Source organism: Lithobates pipiens, unplaced genomic scaffold, assembly GCF_037356315.1.
Source record: "Lithobates pipiens isolate NorthernLeopardFrog02 unplaced genomic scaffold, aLitPip1_a1.2 Scaffold_28, whole genome shotgun sequence".
Lineage (NCBI taxonomy): Eukaryota > Metazoa > Chordata > Amphibia > Anura > Ranidae > Lithobates > Lithobates pipiens.
The window spans coordinates 111118134-111134220 of record NW_027507789.1 but is presented as its reverse complement, the minus strand read 5'-3'; the positions used below and the strand labels follow the sequence as shown (position 1 = coordinate 111134220).

At 42.3% G+C, this 16087-nt stretch overlaps 1 protein-coding gene across 1 annotated transcript in view; it reads right to left on the bottom strand.

Moving 5' to 3' along the window:
• Positions 1-7720: 7720 nt before the first annotated feature.
• The window catches only part of STAT3 (signal transducer and activator of transcription 3), a 177405-nt gene continuing 169038 nt past the window's right edge, over positions 7721-16087 (bottom strand). The window contains exon 24 of the mRNA XM_077459528.1: positions 7721-10941. Coding sequence (XP_077315654.1) covers positions 10886-10941 — 56 coding nt within the window. The 3' untranslated portion in view covers positions 7721-10885. The remainder of the gene's footprint in view (positions 10942-16087) is intronic.

Below are 16087 nucleotides of genomic sequence, written 5' to 3'. Positions count from 1 at the left end.
ATAGAATCTTGGGGGTCAGATTACAGGACTGTCCTGACAGGATTCAGTCTAACAGAGCCAGGGTGGTGGCTTACATATATTTAAAAAAAAAAAAAAAAAAAAAAAAAAAAAAAAGAAGAGGTGAATAATGTTCTAGCTTTGGCAGAACACAACACACCTTGCCTATTGGCAATTTTAATATTTCAGGTGTACTACTTGAGACGCTAACAATTATTTCCAGGAGAATGATCTCTTCACCCCAACATCTTCCTAGCAATATGTCAGATGGGGCACTCCGGACATGGACCTATTCGCGTCCACATTCATTAGTAAGGTTGACAACTTTATGTCAAACAAGGAGTCTGCTAGCAGGCGGAATAGACACAGTCTTCCCAGGGGATCAGTTCTAACTGATCTATGCATTTCCGCCAGCTCTGCTACTTTTACGCGGGAGTAAGCAGAAACAGAAGGCAGTGATTCTGGTGGCCCCAGCGGGTCCCAGAAGATCTGAATTTATCTAGATCATAAAGGAGGGCAGTTGAAGTCCTTTGGACTCTGGCATTATAGCCAGATCTTCTTGCACAGGGTTGGGTATTTCATCCTACTTTACGGACCAGGAGTTTAACAGGTTTGACTGTTGAATCCCACTCTATAAAAGATTGTGGGTGATCTCCTTCAGTAGTGTCTATTTTGACTAATGCCAGGAAGCCAGCTTCCAGAGTCACTTACTACAGAATCTGGAAGGCATAGGTTTCTTGGTATGGATCCAGGGGTTGGCACCCCAGGAGGTATGTCAATAGGCAGGATTCCTGCATATGGGATCTGAAATGAAGCTGGTCTTGACTTTTATCAAGAGCCAGATCCAGGCCAATGTCAATGTCTTTTATTACGGCCTCTTGCTTCCCACTCTTGATGCGTAGCTTATTCAGGGGTAACACGTTTTATTCCCCTTATCAAGGCACCTCTAAATCCTTAGGATTTAAGATTGGTCTTGTCGGCTTTGTTAAATCATCTGTTTGAACCTTACTAGAAATTCTCTTGGTTCTTTGACGAGAAAGATAATCTTTTGCTTGCCATTTCTTCTGCTAGAAGAATATTTGAATTAACGGCTCTGTCTTGTGTGAGCCATATTTCATCATGTATAGGGATGAGGTGATTTGATATTCTCATCCTGAACTCTTACCAAAAGTAGTAACAGGTTTTCATTTAAACCAGGATATTATTCTACCTTCTTTCTCCCCAGAAGCCTTAATCTGGGGAAGAGAAAGCACTACAATCTCTTGATGTAGTAGGAAGCGATCAGAATCTATTTAAGGGCGACCGCTCAGGTTCGCAAAACACAGGTTTTGTTTGTACTGCCAGAGGGTCCAAGATATAGACAGGCAGCGTCAAGATCCACTATTTTCCAGATGGGTTTGTCAAGTGATTGATCAAGCTTCAGCTTAAAGAAGAAAATTCTTCCTTCTTATATTAAGGGCACATTAATCCAAGGCGATTAGTGCCTCTTGGGTGATGCATTATCAGGCCTCTATGGCTCACATCTGTAAGACCACAACATTGGTCTTTGGTTCAGACGTTTATACGATTTTTTTCAACTCAATATTAAAGGTCATGAGGAGTTTGCCTTTGGGCACAGCATACACTGCAGGCTGCAGTATGAGTCCTTTGGCCTTGAGTCTGTCTCTCCCCCCCCTTCAGTTGCCATTGGTATGGGACATCCCACAGTTATTACTATGGCACTGTGTCCCCTGATGTAAGAAAAGAAAATAGGATTTTTAAAACAGCTTACCCGTAAAATCCTTATCTTTGATGTACATCAGGGGACACAGAGGTCCCTCCCTTTTTCTTATACACTTCGATTGCTTGGCTACAAAACTGTGGACTTCCAGTAGTGGGAGGGGTTATATGGGGGAAGTTCACGACTTAAGGGGCATGCCAGTGTCCAGCACCTGATAGTCTGATATAACCCACATAGTTATTACGATGGCGCTGTGTCCCCTGATGTACATCAAAGAAAAGGATTTTATAGGTAAGCCGTTTTAAAAATCCTATTATTCAATGGGCTCAACATGCATATCAGCAAATAGCTTGGGGTGTCTACTTTCCAAAATTGGGTCATTTGGAGGGGTTTTATGCCATCTTGGCATTTAATGGCCTTCAAAACTGTGATAGGTAGTGAGGAGTGAAATCAAAAATGAATGCCCTTAGAAATCCTGAAGGCGGTGATTGGTTTTCAGGGTCCCGTACGCGGCTGGGCTCCCAAAAAGTCCCACATATGTGGTATCCCTGTACTCAGAAGAAACAGCAGAATGTATTTTGGGGTGCAATTTCACATATAACCATGGCATGTGTGAGCAATATCATTTAGTGACAACTTTTTGTAAAAAAAATTTTTTTTTTGTCAGTAACTTGGGACAAAAAAAAAAAAAAAAAATCAATGGGCTCAACATGCCTCTCAGCAATTTCCTTGGGGTGTATACCTTCCAAAATGGGGTTATTTTGGGGGGGGGGGGGGTTTGTACGGCCCTGCCATTTTAGCACCTCAAGAAATGAGATAGGCAGTCATGAATTAAAAGCTGTGTAAATTCCAGAATATGTACTCAAGTTTGTAGACACTATAACTTTTGCGCAAAACAATAAATATACACTTATTGACTTCTTTTGGCATGTGGCTGAATACATTTTGTCCTAAATGTATGACTAAAATTTAGTTTATTAGATTTTTCTAACCACAAATATAAACAAAAATCAGATATCTTACAAAAAAAAAAAAAAAAAAAAAAAAAAAAAATCGCACAGGCAATCAAATACCATCAAAAGAAAGCTATTTGTGGGAAGAAAAGGACGTAAATTTTGTTTGGGTACAACATTGCATGACCGCACAATTACCAGTTACATAGTTTGAGTAAAGACACCAGTCCATCCAGTTCAACCTGAGTGAGTGTCTACAATTGTCCCTACCCTCAAGAAGCCCACAATCCAAGGTCGCCATTCATATACTAGGGCCAATTTTGGACAGAAGCCAATTAACCTACCTGCAGATCTTTGGAGTGTGGGAGGAAACCGGAGTACCTGGAATAAACCCACGTGGGCACAGGGAGAACATGCAAACTCCAGACACGTAGTGTCCTGGTTGGGATTCGAACCAGCGACTCTTTTTTACTGCTAGGCGAGAGTGCTAACCACTACACCACTGTGCCGCCCAAAAAGTTAAAGTTAAAGTAGTGCAGTGCGAAATTGTAAAAAGACCTCTGGTCCTTAGGCTGACAATTGGTCCATGGCTTAAGTGGTTAATGAGGGGAAAAAAAAAAAATGAACTTAAATGATTTAGCAAATGGCTGCAATATAACAGAGTGAAAAATCGAAGGGGGTCTGAACACTTTCTGTCCCCACTGTACATTCGAGAATGGGAAAGAGACCTGTGACAAGAGTTTAATGAGCTACAACTTGACCACTTATACTGCCTCACTCACTCTATTTCTTTTAACATGAAAATGCAAGAGAATGGGTTCAAGGTAATGACTAGATGGTATAGGGTCCCCATCAAACTTGCTAAAAAAAATACCCAACCTCCTCAGATGTTTGCTGGTGGGACTGTGAGCATAGGGGTTCGTTTTTGCACATTTGGTTGGACCGCCCTAAGTTACAGCCTTACTGGCAGTAGTTTAGAACCCAAATAAACCTCATCTTGAACATAGACCTTCCTGACTGTCCAATGGGTTTCCTCCTTCACGTCCCCACTATCCCTCTCAGCCTTTATCAAAAGTCAGTACTGCCTCACTTCCTGAATGCAGCGAGGAGACTGATCCCCATCTACTGGAAAAGCTATTAAGTCCCAAGCCGCTCAGAATGGATTTGTCTTGTAAACGATATTAGGGCTGCAGAGGAGTGGATGGCGACATGTAAGGACAGACATGATAAATGGTATGGAATTTGGGCCACTTGGATTCATTATGTAGATGAGGCCCACACAAACACACAACCAATGGTTACTGTCCCTAAGGGAGAAGTTATAGACTGGACTTGATCATCCGAGATTTGATATATGACTGTTAGTACATTTTAAGAGTGCTTTTCTTTTTGCTGTTTGGTTTTAATGTTTCATGTTTTCTTTATCGGTCTGCCATCTGGGCTCCAGTTTTACTGCCCAAATCAGTAGTGTTTTCTCATTACTACCGCTAAGTATGGTAGCAGGGCTAGAGACAAACTAATAGTGATATGGTTCACGTGTTTTCATGACCACAAAGTAGACACCTCCGTCTCCAACACCTTCGATGTTGGATGGCCAATCGCTTTATGTACTTTGATCAAATACCCACTTGGGTTACTTTGTCCTCTCCTTTTCATAGCCATTACTTGATCATCATCTTTTTGACTGTATTGTCAGGTTTGGGAACATAAAGATTATATAATTTTATATAAAAATTGTATGTTTCTGCAAAACTGAAAATCCGCAAAAAAAAAAAAAAAAAAATGCACAGGTGTGAAGCAGGCCTTAATGATTGAATTTTAGCAAAGTTTAAAAAGTTTGCACTTTCAAGTGAATAAATTCCAAATATAGCCCCGTTTTCCTCAGTAACAATTAGAAACACAGGATGACCATTGTCCCATCTGTCCATGATGCAGAATTATATATAAAGTCAGCATGACAGGCATACTGCCAAAGGGGTTTTCTGGGACTGGGTTCCACAGCGATGAACCACAGCCATGGACCTGTATAGCACCCTGCAGCTAACAACACATTACACCAAGTGCCAAGTTGACTGCACCATACAGGATCCAGTGCCTGAAGCGACATAACAGGCCGTCCTTACAGCATGAGGTCCAGTATGGCAAGGTTTTGACAAGGTTGCACCTGCTTCTGTTTGGTCCAGCACCTACCTCACAGGGTGGTGCAACATATAAAAAGTGGAGGGGCCACAGGGAAGCATATCCTTAAAAGCTTGTGTCCAATCAGTGCAAGGTATGAGCCAGTAAACTACGGTGTATTTATAAGTTGCCTGGATCCCATCTATACTGTGCAATTAAGAGAAGAAATTTAAACTCCACATCCGGAAAGACTTTCCGGTAAGAACTGTGAAAATGTTGAATAAACTCCCTCAAGAACTAGTTACGGGTAGCTTGGTAGATTTTTTTATTTTTATTTTTATAAAGCAGAGCTGGATGCATGGTAGCCAGAAGGTACGTGAAAGCTCCCATTGCATCCTTGCAATCGGGAGCTCTCCAATCACATGACTGCTGTGCCAGCCACGCACAGTGTTCACATGACCCAAATGCTCACCTCCCAGCTTTTAGAACTCCTAAAGGGCCAGGAGGTGGTCATCACAAAGTGGTTAAAGAGGCAGTAAACTTTTCTGAAGAAATGGCACAGGCGGGCGTTCTTTCAGAGTGCATGCGCCAATGACATTAGTGCAGTATACAGTAAATATCTCCTAAACCGCGTGCATTTAGGGGATATTTACAGTACCTATAGGTAAGCCTTATTCTAGGCTTAACTATAGGTACAAATAATACAGGGAGGTTTACAACCTCTTTAAATGGCGGACAGACTAAGGACTCATTCTGGCATTTAAAAAAACGCAGTCAACCATGACACCTTCTGAGAAACCTCTATTAACTACTTACCGACCGGCGCACGCTGATGTACGTCGGCAGAATGGCACGGGCAGGCATATTGGCGTACAGGTACGTCCATTTCTATATGCCGCCCTGCCATCTCGTGCATGGGTCCCGCGGATACCCACGATCATCTCATGGGGATCTCCCCGTTCTGCCTAGCAACAAGTGACACTGATCTCTGCACCATGTGATTGGAGCAGAGATCAGTGTTCACCAACACAAAGCCCAGCCCCCCCACAGTTAGTAACATAGTGAATATCATTTTGAAGGGGAAAGGGATAGTATGAACCTATGGTAACCAGGTCCTACTATTTAACTAGTTCCCGACCAGCGCACGATGATGTACATCGGCAGAATGGCACGAGCAGGCAAACTGGCGTACAGGTACGTCCAGTTGAATTTGCTGCCCTGCCATCACATGCGCGCTGGTCGGGAACCCCGTGAGTCCGGTCGCGGGTGCCGCGGCCTATCACTGCGGGAATACCCGCGATCGTATCACGAGGAAGGAGAACAGGGAGATGCCGTTGTAAACAGCATCTCCCCGTTCTGCCTAGCAACAAGTTCCTGTGATTGGAGCAGAGATCAGTGTTCACTAGCACACAGCCCAGCCCCCCACAGTTATTAACACGCCCCTAGGAACACTTAACCCCTTCACTGCCAGTGCCATTTACACAGGAATCAGTGCATTTGTATAGCACCGACTGCTGTATAAATGACAATGGTCCCAAAAATGTGTAAAAAATATCCAATGTGTCCGCCCTAATGTCGCAGTCACAATAAAAATTGCTGATTGCCACCATTACTTGTAAAAAAAAAACAAAAAATTGTCGCTCTATTGTTGTTTATAGCGCAAAAATAAAAACCGCAGAGGTGATCAAATACCACCAAAAGAAAGCTCTATTTGTGGGGAAACAAGGACATCAATTTTGTTTGGGAGCCATGTTGCACGACTGCGCAATTGTCAGTTAAAACGACGCAGTGCCGAATCGCAAAAAGTCGTCTGGTCTTAAGCCAGCAAAATAGTCTGGTCTGAAAGTGGTTAAAAATATATATATGTTGAGCCATGCCGTGTAAATGGAAACAAAATATATTGGGGGTTTTCTTTAATTTGACTGCAAAAGTAGCAATTTTAAACCACCGGGAAGACAACATCCCTGATCCTGTATACATTTTATTGGCTGCAAGAGGTTTATTGCAAAATCTTGGTAATGAATTTGGCCTTAACTAAAACAGCCTTTTTATTGGATAATACTTTGTGATAATGTGCAAACATTCTATGTGACAAACATGACAGATCTGAAAAAAATAATTTAATTCAGGATCAGATACTTACAATCACCTATTTGATCCAAGAGGCCAAAGTAGGTAATTGGATGGAGGTGCTGAACGGCTCAACCTTCCTTCTGACTTCTTTCTTAGTCTCCTTTACCTTGCTCGTGTTCTCAGAGTTCTTCTCTTCTCATTTCATGATCTCCTTTTTCATCTCCTCTATCTGGTTCTGTTTCATTGTTAAATATATAAGGAATGCTGTTTGTTATTCACTACTGCCATCAACAGTTTTTAGAATCTCTGCAGGACTCTGAGAAGTCAGTTCCAATTGAGCATAGTACCCAGAAAGTCACAATTCATGGATGTGAGTAGACTGCAGTGCTCACAAACTAGGGGGGGGAGGGGTTTAGTAGTCACAGCCTTGACAAGTTTCTGAGCCATACTGGAGCTGACGTGAGCCTTGACCTCACAGCAGAGCGCAAGAAGACGGAACATCCCAGAGCAGACAAGATGAGCAAGTTGTGGATAGAATACCGCTTACTCCAGTAATTGGATAGCTTTTTTTAGAGGGTGTTTGACAGGTGTTGACATGTAGCCACCTAACCGTCTGTTTAGACCTTAAAAGGGTTAAACCCCCTGCACGCTACGTGGCCCCATACACTTAATGTTTTGCCATGGCTGACAAACAGAGCATCATGGCCACCACATGTGTACAGCCCTGAGCAGCTACATGCCCTTATTTAGGTGGGCTGCAAGTATGAACAAGCCCTTAATAATACTAAGGTATTAAGTGTTTTCAATACTACATAACGGATTTCTTGAACTTGAAATAACATAAATCATGATACATAAATAAAGACACAGAAACAAGACAGTTTTTATTTAACAGATCTTTAAAAATTCAAAAAATTGACAAGCATTTTCCAAGACATGCGTACAAAGTTTAACATGACCTTAAAAGATAAAAAAAAAAAAAAATTGATTGCACCTTCAATAATACATAAATATTTGTGGTTGGAAAAGAATATAAAGAATATACAGTCATTGGGTGAAGATAGTGTGGATTATATTAATATGAACTAATGGAAATGCATATAAAGAAAGATCTTTTTCTATAAACAGAAATACGGTAGTTCCATTGTGAACATAAGTTCAGGCATACCTGTATGCATTCTTGAGCAATAGCCTGTGAACCACAGCAATACTATGATAGGGGAGAAGATGGCACAATACTATTCCCATACTGCATAGAGTTTGCTTCAGTGAATGTGATGCTGACCAGATAAAATCAGAATGTCTAGATTTTTGTGGATGAATGATTGGATCACTGAGCATTCATGTTTTTAACAGAAGAATGAAGCTAGAAAGACACATTGCTAGCACTAAATGGAAACAATAGTGATCAGCCAATGTTTCTTCACTTGCCCACTTTTCCTTCAATTAGCTTCAGACGGCAGTGTTTGCTTAGTCTCATAGACATTACATTTTTGCTAGATCTAGCTAGACCACACAGCCTCATGCTTATGGGCACCATTTCACAGTAGGTTAAAAAAAGGGTTTTAAAAGTGAACCTGTGTTAAGTCCAAATCTTATAAACCAAAAGCTTTACTAGGGACTAAGCTGCATAAACTAGTTTTATTTTATCATTTATTCATCCAGCACAGCCCAGGGTCTCCCATTGCCTACAATTGCAGTATTTCATGTAATAATGCCCAGTGTTTCCAACAGGTTGCTCAGGCTTCAAGCCATTGCACTGTAGAATTTGTAGACACCCCATGTTGGCATTTAATTTTCCACTATGAGAAAGCTGATGGCATTGCAGGGACACCTTAAGCTGAAATTGAGGGAGAGTCCCACCCCCATCTCCCACCTTATGCTCTTCTTCCCATAAAGATGTTCATTACATGTTCTACTTTTAACATGGGTTCACATTAAAGTAGAATTGAAATCGCAGCCAATGTTTCTAGCCCAGACCAGTGCCACCTACAAAAAAAAGTTTCAGCATTACAGTTTTATACTGCCAGCAAACAAGGCAAAGCCACACTCTGATGACCTCACTCTATAGGTGTTTATTGCACTTGGCTGGATGATTGACAGCCACTGCCTATTGCCATGCCCCTCTAACGAACTTTACCCAATTAAGCTCATTGGGGGTGTAAGAGGGTTGTGGTCACAGGTAGGGATCATTTAGCTAGTGCAGTAAACATATATGGAGTGAGGTCATCAGTGTCTGGCTTCTCTGTTTGCTTGCTGTGTAGCCTAGACAGGAAAAAACTCCTGGAAGCTGGCACCTGACAGGCTGCAGACCAGAGAATTTATTGCAGCTTTGAGTGGAGCTTGTAGCATTGATTATAGTTTTATCATTTCAATGGGACAACAGTAATTTCAGGTGCCCAGAGTGGATGGTAGTTGGATGTTTGCAATAATTACAACCACCAAATTATCCCCCCCCCTTACCAAAAGAAGCACCAAGACCCACTCCATGTCTCATATCTACTCACTAAAAATTCTTTACAAAATATACAGTGGACATACTGCAAATGGACCCCTTTGATTCTCTATACTGCTGGCTTTTGTCTAACAGGCAGCATTGGCCTGTCAGAAGTCAGTAAAGTACACATTGGGGCCGATTTACAAAAACCAAAACACTGGACCTTATCCATAGTCACTCATTAACCTAAAAAAACAAAACAAAACAAACAAAAAAAAAAACGGATTCTGTCTCGGTGCTATGTACAGCTTTACTACTTTTCTTTCAGTTTCTGAAAACCAAGCTCACTTAGCAGGCTGCTAGAAGGGAAAGGCTGGTTTTTAACATGAAGCAGAGATGGGCTTCAGATGCTGCCAGGCACACCATTTATGGACCATGGTAACATGGCATCCCTCTAAAAAAAAGCAGTAAAAAAAAACTTAAGATGTGGAAGGTCACTAAAGTATACGCAAACTAACAATTAACGTCTCTTGTCTGCTCTCTTTTTGGTCTGCTAAGTGTTTTGTTATATCTGTTTAATAAGTGCAAAAAAAGCGATTTGATTTGACCAGAAATCTTGTGAGTTGTTAACTTTTTTGTATTCCATCACAAAATGAAGGAGGCAGGGGGATGACATGTGCCTAGGAATTCAAAGTGGTGTTGTCATGACAGAGGAGGGTATGGGCACACTATACTTCTGGCACATCAAAAGTTATTTTTATTTACTTGCAGAGTGTTCCAAGAGATAAAATATGGGGACATGTGCATGTAATCCAGGAGATCCACTAAATATTTGATTGCCTTGACATATGCTTTAGATTTAATTTCGGCTCCAGCAAAAAAGGCAAAGACTTGTGTTTTCAAAAAGATGACACTAATGTTTTGCACCACACCCCAAGGGCAGCACCAGCACCTAGTGTAGATATATACATTTTCAGTTATGTAACAGGACAATGAAACATGCAGGTTTCAATCCTGTACCTTTGAGATCAATAGACTATTGGTGGTAAAAAAACAACCTAGTAGACTCTCTCCCCAACCCCAATATTTGTGTGTTAAAAGTGGCTGGAGAATAATTCATAGGTGTAGAGATCTTCGAATGGTCCTGATCAAAGTGATAGAATCAAGCAATAATGGTCTGACTTCCATGAGTAATAAGTACATAGGAAGGCTGGGAAGAGTAGCTTGCATTTAAATAATTCTGAAGAGCCTTTAAGAGTCAAATTGTGATCACACTCCAAAAACCATTTAGTGCCTTGAGGCAGCAGTCAATGCTATAATGTCTACACAGACTTTAGAAAAGAAAACTAATTTGGCCAAGTGACAAACAGTAACTAGACTCATGACGTGACTATGACATGAACTAGGAGTTCTTGAGTAATGATATTTAGCACCCATTAGTGATGCTTGTTAATACCTTGCAGACTCCCAAACCGATAAAACACTTTTAATGTGTCCAGCTGGAGACCAGTACAGATAGATAGATACAGCTAAGATGGTGGCTGTGTGGCAAAACACAGATTTGCTGGAAACTGAGACAAGGCCTGATCACATGGGGGAAGATGCGCAGTCAGAAGTCAGTTCCATCTCAAAATTGACAATGTCTGTGGAGAAAAAGGATGATGGATATAGTAAGAACAGATCAACAGTAAATACTGTCATTACTGCTCATATCTTGTGTCACTACCCAACCTACATTAATCGCTTCAATACTGGACACTTTTACCCTCTTCCTGCCCAGGCCAATTTTCAGCTTTCAGCACTGTCACACTTTTAATGACAATTGCGGACATGCAACGTGGTACCAAAATTACATTTTCATAATTTTTCACACAAATAGAGCTTTCTTTTGGTGATATTTAATCACCGCTGGGTTTTTTAATTTTTTTGCTAACAAAACTGCAAAAATTTAAAAAAAAAAAATATTATTTTCTCTGAAGTTCATTGACGGACACAGCACCTCTTCTTGATCTTAGGGTTATATCGACCCTTTAGGAGAGGACTAGGCAGAAAGTGTTAAAAACAGCAACACTTGCACAGTATCGCCCAGGGGGCGGTACTACTGGCTATAACCCCTCACACTGCATCCAGCAGCTCAGTTTGTCAAAAGCAGTACAAACAGAAATAGGAGGGGTGGGTGTTATGTCTGTCGAACTTCAGAGAAAAGGATTTTATGGCGAGTACTTTGAGAAAGTCACGTGATACGTGACGCAATGCGTCAGGGAGGAGTCTAAGTGTCGATCGTCACTTCCGGTTGCGGCCGAGACCGGAAGCATCAGTGTTTACATCTGTATTTCGGTATTTCAATGTAAGTGTGGATATTTTATTAAATAAAGTGTTTTTATGGTACTACACATTGGCGGCTCCCCCTTGCTCTTTTGTATATGAATCCGGAGTGCTGATAGTGGATGAACGTAGTCTGGGTCCCGGAGATATACTGTTAAGAGGTGGAAGATTGCCCCACCAACCACCCCCTAAGCGGCATCCGGTCCTTAAGGACCTTTATTTGAGGTGAGAGGCTGGGGGAAATGAGGGGTGCATGTTGAGCACTGAAACCTGGAAGAAAGATATAGATTGCACTTTACCTAATTCACACTGCACGGTTTAAGATTAGCTGTTTGGATGGATTGCAATTACTGGAGTGGACTTTGTTTTACACGATTCACTGGATATATACTATTTTTATTTTTAAATTGTTTTTCCTTGAACTCTTGTTTTTAATTTTGGTATGCTCATTTTTGCTGTGTACACTTATTTGCATGGACTGATTTTTGGATGCCATTTAGTATATTGATATACATTTCCTTGCACTTTATTATTCGGCATTATTTGCACATTTGTTTGTACTGTATTGTGTTATTTATGACTTAAGTAGACACAGGTAGTTGCACTATAGATAGCGCCACATATAACACCCCCCCCCCCCCCCCCCCCAGCTTATGTTTGAGTGTAGAGAACACTTTGTTATGTGAGCAGCTTTCTAGAAATCTTTAGTTAGTCCTTTTGGCTAGGTTGTGCGCAACAGTATTAATTTATTTTTACAAAAATCCTATTTTCTCTATCGTTCGTTGATGGACACAGCAGCTCTTTTTGACCTTAGGGACGTCCCCAAGCAGTGTAAAAAAAAATGAGGGGTGATACGATGATAAATCTTCCAAGATGACTTCCGTGCCCTCAACATAGTGGTTATTACCGAATTCGACAGACCTCGGTCCCTTAGCACCTGGTTTTCAACAGCCATGCTGTTAAAGCAGTAGGAAGTATTGGACCTTGCGACAGAAGGCGCCAAGGAACATCCGCCACCATTCATACTATTCCGGCGTACCATGGATGCTGAGACCAATCTGGGGCCTCCACTCTGCGAAGGAGACGTGGTAGAAGTTTGAGTGGGGGGGGGGGGGGGGGATGGGTGGGAGGTAGGTATAAATCAGCCATGGAGCCACCAAACACATCTGCCGCGTCCGCCCAGGGATCCTGGGAAACTTCCTTTGTCCACTAACCCTGGGCTGACTGTACACTCCAACCCCCCCCCCCCCCCCGCAATGGTCAAGGCTGGCGTCCATTGTGATCACTGTCCAATCGAGAGGAAGGAACAACTTCCCGGACCAAAAGACTGGCGACCTCAGCTACCAGAGCAGGGAATCCCTGACTAGCTGGCTCACCCAAATTTAACAATCCAGGGACAACTGAGATTTGTCCCAGTTGGACAGGATCTCCTTTTGCAAGACTCGAGTGTGGAACTGAACATATGGTACCGCCTTGAAAGTGGCTACCATGAGCCCTAGGACTCGCATGCAAAAAACGCAGAGCGACCACCTGGAGGACACCAACAACTTCACCACAGCTTGAAGAGTCTGCAGCTTGTCCGAAGGGAGAAAAAGACTCTCGCCTCTGAGGAGTCCAGAAGCAAGCCCAGGTACTCCAGGCGTTGAGGTTCAGTACCCAAACTCCCAAAAAGATTGCATGGTGAAAAATCCGCTTCTGAGAGGAAAAAAAGAAAAAAGAAAAAAAAAAAAAAAAAGAAAAGGGCTCTTGCCTATGGCGTGGCTCCTTCCCTTTTCTGGACTGTGGGAGTAATGTACTCTTATCCCCAGTAACATTCTTAATAATGTCATCCTGTGAGACTCCAAATAGCCCCTCTCCCTGGAAGGGCAAGTCCGCCAGTGCTTTCTTAGATGCCTGGTCCGCAGACCAGCATTTCAGCCAAATCAGGTGATGCAGCACTACTGCCAATACTGAGGCTCTAGAGCAATGGGGCCGTATCCAAGGCCACATCACAGACCAGGGAAGCCTGTTGCTTCTCCAATTCACGGTGCAACAATTTAGCCCATTCAGTAAGCGTCTGCGATACCAGGGCCATGGCTAACACTGGCCGCAATGCTGACCCAACCACGGTAAACATGGACCAGGCAACCGCCTCGGCCCTTCTGTCGGCAGGGTCCTTGAAAGCAGGAGTCCCTTCCATCGTAAATTGTGGTTACCTTATTTAACCCGGATACTGGGGGAGGGGGGTCAACAATCGGAGGAGAGGCCAGTTTCTTCAAGAGACTCTCCTCAAAAGGTGTAACGCACCACCATGGGGACTGAAAAGACCCGCTGCGGTTTTCCCCATTCCTTGTAAATAAGTTGGGTAAGGAAACACCTTAGCTGTGCGGGCCGGCTTGTGGGTCCCGAAAGGGACCGATACATCTGTAGATGCCCCCCGACGTATCCTCCATTTTTAGGGTATCCCGCACCGCTGTAATAAGTTCTTCTACAATCGCATTTTCCTGCGCTGACTAGGACACAGAGTCATCCTCACTGTCGGAACGGTCCTGGTCCGCATCCACTGATGCATCAGAACAGGAGCCGCCTGTCACGGCGGGGCCTGAGTCCGAACCAGAGCTTTCCCTAGAAGATGGTGGGGGGGAGGGGGCATTTTTTTTGCCACCTCAATGTTTCAAACTTCAGAGACCTAGGTCACCTTAACGTCCCTCGTGTCGCATCTTAATCCACATCATCGTGGCCTTAGTGTATCTTGTATATTTCTTATTTATCTTTCCCCAAATGTGGGGGGGGGGGGGGGGGGGGGATTTATTAAAGCAACATAAATTCTATATAATATAAAACTTATTAACCCCCCCCCCCCCCCCCCCCCGGTATGGTAAAATGAACTCATCCTTATTTAATCTTGGGATTACTTCTCCTTCTTTCTCTTATTCCAACGCCCACCTTCCACCCTCTCCTTATTCCCACCCCTACCTCTGAGCAGCCTTCTAACGCCTGTGACCTTATAATTTCAGCATAATGCCAAGTTCTTTTAAAATTCCTCCAGCACTCCCACTTTCCCCTTATCTCTTAATTTCTCTCTTCCAAATTATGCTTCAAACATTCCATTTTATAAAGTTTACTCTACTGCGTCTACCCATTCCCACATGGTTAGGCTCTCCGCCATTCTCCATTTTTTTGGTAGGAGTCTCTTTGCTGCGTTTAAAAGGTGTGGCACCAAGGAATCTTTATATTTTTCAGTAGCCTCCTTTGTTCCATGCAGCAAAATGACCCATTGATCGCTCACTACCTTTTTAGTGATTTCTCTTATGTATCTGGAGATTTTTTCCCAGTATTCTTTAATAGGACAACACCACCATAGATGACCCATACTTCCTATTGCGTTGCATCCTCTCCAACAGTCTGCTGAAGTTTCCCCTTGAAATATATTAGTTTTATCTGGGGTAGCGTACCATCTCGATAAACACTTGTAATTCATCTCTGCCGTGCGACTATCAACTGCCAGACTGTGGGTTAGTATCAAAATTTTCTTTTTCGTGTCGCTTTCCATATGTGTGCCTAAATCCTTCTCCCATTTGTTCATGAATGGCGGAGTCTCCAGTTCATCCATCTTTAAGAGGAGATTGTACATTTTTGATATGTTCTTGGTGTTCTCCAACATGCATAACCTTTCCCAGGGCTTCAATGCCTCATTTATTCTCATAGGCTGAGGTAAATTTTTTACAAAGTGACATAACTGTAAATACCGCCATTCATTCATTTCCCTAAATTCCCTTTTTTTTTATTTTTATTTCATATAGTGGTAAAACTTGACCCTCTCTCATCACATCCCTCAATTGTACCCTTTGCTCTTTTAACCACCCTCCACTTATCGATCCCATCCCCCACCCCCGCTGCAAAGTAATCGTTTTCAAATAATCCCATCAGTGGCGAATTATATTTCCCAATTCATTTTTTATATACTTTATCCCAAATATTGAATATACTGCGTATCATTATCTGAGTATGGTCGTCTAGTGCTCTCATTTTAGGGGATTCCATATTATAGTGTTCAACCTAACCTTACCAAGTGTTTTTTTTCTTTGACCCATTCCGGAATCCGGGATAATACTACGGCATTATAGTATTTCTGGATGTCAAGGACTGCTAAACCTCCGTGTCTTTTGTCCTGTTTTAATACAGAGTAGGCGACTCTAGGTTTTTGTTGTTTTTCCATATGAAAGTTATCATCAATGACTTTATTTTCTTAAATACTTGCGGTAAGGGAACGGGGAGCATTTGAAACTTGTACGTCATCTTGGGCAGGATTGTCAATTTGAACGTGTTTACGCGTCCTAGCCACGAGAGGGGCCTATTTATCTTCTCTTTACTATCTTTTTTAATCTCGTTTAATAAGGGGATATAGTTTATTTTATAGATCTTATTTATGGAATTTGCTAGCTTAATTCCTACGTATTTTAACTCCTTCCTCCACGAGAACCT